Source organism: Geospiza fortis, unplaced genomic scaffold, assembly GCF_000277835.1.
Source record: "Geospiza fortis unplaced genomic scaffold, GeoFor_1.0 scaffold16, whole genome shotgun sequence".
NCBI classification, from domain to species: domain Eukaryota; kingdom Metazoa; phylum Chordata; class Aves; order Passeriformes; family Thraupidae; genus Geospiza; species Geospiza fortis.
The window spans coordinates 7,041,635-7,046,731 of NW_005054302.1; the positions used below are offsets into that span (position 1 = coordinate 7,041,635).

Consider the following 5,097-nt stretch of genomic DNA (forward strand, 5'->3'; position numbering starts at 1 on the left):
TGGGGTCACTTCATAGATTGTGTGCTGTAAAATTAAAATAATCCTGTCTGATTAATTATTTAAGATTACTACTCAGTATAAGCCCCATTCAGCCTTATTTTCAGTCTTAGGGAATGAAAATAAATGTTCTAATCTGATATTCTGAAAACAGATTTACCTAGGGTACTAAAGATGTAAATTTTCACACAGCCAGGATTTATACAGCTCTATGAGGTCACAGATTGCAGGTGCTGGATTTTCAGCTGAGAGTAGGCATATTTTGTAAAAAATCCATCTGGTTTCAACTTTGAATGTCACATGCTTATTTTCTGTTTCCATGCAATTTCTTTATTTAGTTTCAATGAAAATAATCAATCAATGGAAAGAGGCTATCCAAGAAAAATAGCTGCTGACTTCCAAGGGATCGGCCATCCAATTGATGCTGCCCTTCAGAAAAATGGTAAATAAATTAAAATGTAATTTTAAAAACCCCAAAGACCACCTGCCAAAGGCAAAAAAAAAACGTTTCAATACATATATTAAATTTTTGGTTTGATTTTTTAAGTCACCCAAGGAAATAGTGAGCATGTAACAATAGGTATACAAAATTGAACTATTGATTTTTCCATATTTTTTCCCTCCAATTCTAGGATATTTCTACTTTTTCCATGGATCGAACCAGTATGAGGTTGACATCAAGAGGAAGAAACTCATCCGTATAATGAAGAGCAACAGCTGGTTTAATTGCTAGAAATATTAAGTGATGGTACAGGAGTATATTTGTACCAGAAAGAGTTTTTCATATTTCTTGATTTTAAACAGTGTTATTCACCTGTTCCTGTGCACCTGAGTCTGAAATGATGGCCTTTGGCAATTCTAATTTAAAACCTTTAAAATGTAAAACTTAATGTACAGTTTTAATTTATTTTTGTTCTCCAACTATTTATTAATCAAGTTGTTTTTGAGTAATAAAGTATTTTGCTTGAGTTCAGCAGTTCTTGTGCTCTGATTCAGTCCACTGGAGACAAGGCATCTGCTACAGCCACACACAAGCTGAATGGCACCAGGATCCATCAGCATTTTCAGCAGGGCTCAGTGCCTGTGGGGGGAAAGTTAAAGAGAAGTGGAAGGGCAGTTCTGGCATGCAGTTAGAAATTACCCAGGTGACAAAGGAGGGAAACAAGGTGCTCAGGAGCAATGTGGGGGAGGCATAAAAGGCAAGAGGAGATCCTACACCAGAGTGTTTGAAGGGAGAGACTGGAGTCCATGCATGCCATGACCCCTGGCACAGGGACAGAGGCTGGCGTGGGGACAGGCAGATGGGAACATGGCAGTGGCTGACAGGACCAGTGCACCAGTGCCACTGAGGGTGGTTTTAATGGACAGTCATTGGTACAGCAGGACATGAGCAACCGGAGAGAAGGCTAAGTGTCCCGCTTGGGGATGGAAGTAGCATGCAGGTAGGGCAGGAAGGGATGGAAATATGATCACAGGGTCACAGGGAGTCAGTGGATTATCCCTCCTGAGCTGTAACCACGTGCCATGGAAATGGAGTCAGGGCTGGCAGTCCACCTCACAATGCTTAACAACAAACCAGAAACAAGAACCGTTTTCCAGAGCATGCAAGCCAAAATAATAAGAAAAAAAAATCTAAGGATTTTTATGTAACTACCACAGATGAATCCTCGAGAGGATGAGGGGTGAAACACACCTGCTTCCTCCTTGTTTGGATCTTGCTCACAGGGCAATAGCTCAGTGATTTTAAACACCCCTTGGGCTTTAAGAGAGCTTGGCTGTAGTCCATCCTCTCTTTGAAGGGATTTGATCCCATCTCTTACAACACTGATGTGATGATGTGATTGTGCAAGGAAGTCAACTGGCTATAAACCTTTCTCCTACAAAATTGGCAAAGGCAGAAAGAGAGGCTGGGAATGGCTGACAAGGACAGTATTCCAATTATTCACAGCTCAAACCCCATTAGGCAGAGGTAAAATTTCCTGCTCCTGTTCTTCTGTACAGGGCAGTTGCCTCAGACATCTGATCAAAGACATACTACTACCTGTCCCCCCATCCATGTGGGCCAGAGGAAGCCATGTGTGTCCCAGTTCACCCACAGGCTCACAGTGCTCACAGACAAGATCAAAGAAAGGCCCAGAGATGATGCTAGGTTGGAGGGGCCTTTGAGCAACCTGGTCTAGTGGAAGGTGTCCCAGCCTGTCACAGGTGGGCTGGAACAAGATTATCTTTAAAGTCCCTTCTACCCAAAAATTCTATAATTTTGTGATCTTGGAATATCTCATCTCTGGCATGTTCTCCCCATGCATGTTTTGTGCCATGCTAGATATGCTCTAAGTACCTCTAAAGCCAGGTTTAAAAAACCTACTTTACAAATCAGACCATGTCTTAAAAGTTGCTTTTAACAACTTTTAACTACAGTCCCTACAGTTGTGTCAAGCAGGGACACAAGAGCTCAGCATTGCCACAAGGGCAGTCCAGGCAGGGCAGACACACAGGAAAACTGGTGTTGCCCCAACATCTCCCAGTGTCTTTCTCAACAGCTCTTGCTCTGTACATAGCCGATCCCAAACAAACTTCAGTCCAAGGACTTTAAATGCCTCCAGGCTTAGGCAGGGTGCTTGTGAATATGTTTGTGCATAACTAAGGGGTTAATTCCCTTTGTTTTTAAAAATGTCTACATACTTTGATATCCTAAATAAATGCCTTCTTGTATGTGAAGGCTACCTTCAGAAATCAGGCCTTTAGGTTCTGGTTGCTGTCTGACACTTGAAAGTGGTTAGGGAAGAACCAAAAGAAACATTTCAGCAACAGAGAAGTAGAACACTGTTGGTGTTTGCACTGACTCACATTAGATTAAAGTATTTCTCCTGCATAAGGTTAGTAATACTTTTTTAGTTATGACATCCAGGAAACAGCAAAATTAAAATACTCCCTCCACCTTTAAGTATTAAGAACCTTAAACTCACAATATCTGAAAAATGAGTGATATTTACTTAGCTGTGAAGAAAAATGTAGCCTGGAGCAGAAACAGATGACAACATGCCGTGGATTTCATGTAGACAAGGGGACTAGTGAGATGTGTTAATCATGTAATTTCTGTCTGTATTTTTGCTTTGTTAATGTCTTAAATTTTGAAATGAAACAGCATTACTTTCAGTTTGGGAAAAGCAATTAAATTCCTGGTAAATGGAAAATGTAGCTGAGATGATGTTGGAAACATCAGAAGCAGGAGTGCTGGAGCTGTCTATACTCAGTGAACAAGAGAACATTTCTTGTAACCATGATTTCGTTATAAGTCATAAATTATTGCTGGAATTAAAGACCTCTTGAGTGCCAGCTGTTGGGTGAAATTTGTCCACAAACGTAATTTCAAGTACTTGTCCTGTATGAATAGGAACTTTCCTTGGAATCCAAGAGCAGGCACGCAAATTAGAGTCACAAAATATAACCTGTTACATCTAAAATTCTTGATTGCAACAACAGTTGACCTAGACCAAACCACTTGCACATGAAATCTCAAAAATCCCTTAATGACTTCACTGACAGAGAGCAAGGGTGACCCATGTGCAAGTTGACTGGAACTGGAACAATGAATGCTGCCAGGGAATCAGCATTGCCACGCTGGAGACCCACAGCTGTTATATAAAAGCCAGAGGTAGGTCACAGTTTGTCAGCAATAAGATATTTTTGAGGCTAGGTTTGTGCTGCCAGGTCTGAGGGTTTGCAGCACAGCCAGGAAGGAGGTGCCAAAGGCACTGAATTAAGCAATGCTGGTGGCAGCGCAGGCTGAAGTTGCAGTTTTACAGCTCAGAAGTTTCCCCTGCACAGACCTGCTCTCCCAGGGTTTGGCATGGGGTCCTGCACTGCTACCAGAGTTCAGCCTGGCAGGACACTGAGGGTACATAAGGCAGCAGAGAGGAGCCATTTCAAGCTTTGAGTAATTAAGCCCTTAGCTTTGCACAACAACTCAACTTAGTTTCATCCTATTGAGGCTCTATAAGATGCTTTTTTCTCAATACTACATTATTCATTAGTTTTAAAATATATAAACTGAATTAGCAAAAACTTTTGTTTTAAGGTTAATAATAATAACAATAAACATATTGTGTTACCTGTTATATGTCTTGTGTTATATGTCTTAGGGTGGGGCTATGGGAATGCATCCAAGAAAGAAGATTAAGTCCTGAAGAGGAAGGGCAGTCCTAGGAGCTCACCCAAACAATTTTGCAGGTTGTAAAAAGGAGAGAACAGTAGTTTTCACACTGAGTTCTTTAAACCAAAACCAGAGACTGACATTATATACTGTGCTACCTCCAGGTAAAGTCACCTCAAAGAGGTGACAAACATCAAAGAAGGTATTTGTGCTTATGGGATTTTCTTTATACAGAATATTCTAGGTGGTTGATCTCTTGAGAGAAATGGGAAATAGTACCAAGAAAAGTGAGAAAGAGGTTGACAGAGTAGCAAAAGTATGTACTTGAGAAAGCTGATAATCAGAAAACTATATAAATTTCATTCATACCTTCCTAGAAGGTTTTGATGCCTTTTAGTAGCCCTTTCATTAGAGAGAAAGATGAGTGATGAAAATTTAATTCCTACAGGCTGGAAAGTTACTTCTTCCTTCTAGTACACATGGAGAGAGTGAGGGAGGAGAAAAAAGAGTTGGAAGGCTGTAGGGGGCTGTAAGTTCCAGAAGCTATTTCTCCAGAGAAGTACTGTCAATGTGTAAACTGCACAGGAGAACTCTGCACCAGTTTTAGGATTATCTCACCCACTCTGGTACACCTCACAAAACTCTGTGAGTGGAGTCATTACCAGAAGCTCCCTCAGGGGATTTTTTTCCCCTTGACTCAGCTGGTCCATTTCTGGGTCATTCCCTGAGCCTGTCCATCTCCTTCCAGGACTAGGGCGGGGTTCTCTCCCTAATGGAAATGCCTCAGGTAGATGTCTGCTCTTAGGGTAGGAATTCAGTCCTCAGTGACCAGATAACCCTTGTGGAGTCCCACCAGCCTTGCCTTGCTGGTTCAGCTACCCAGACCTGGCAAAAGGCATGCAGTGCTCTGGGGATCGTTCTGGTACCAACACAGTGCTCTTCAGCAG

At 41.6% G+C, this 5,097-nt stretch overlaps 1 protein-coding gene across 1 annotated transcript in view; it reads left to right on the forward strand.

The window, feature by feature from the left end:
* The window catches only part of LOC102045216 (stromelysin-1-like), a 6,426-nt gene extending 5,513 nt beyond the window's left edge, over positions 1–913 (forward strand). Inside the window, exons 9-10 of the mRNA XM_005417717.2 lie at positions 336–439; positions 630–913. Of these exons, the coding sequence (XP_005417774.1) occupies positions 336–439; positions 630–730 (205 nt within the window). The 3' untranslated portion in view covers positions 731–913. The remainder of the gene's footprint in view (positions 1–335; positions 440–629) is intronic.
* Positions 914–5,097: the final 4,184 nt, after the last annotated feature.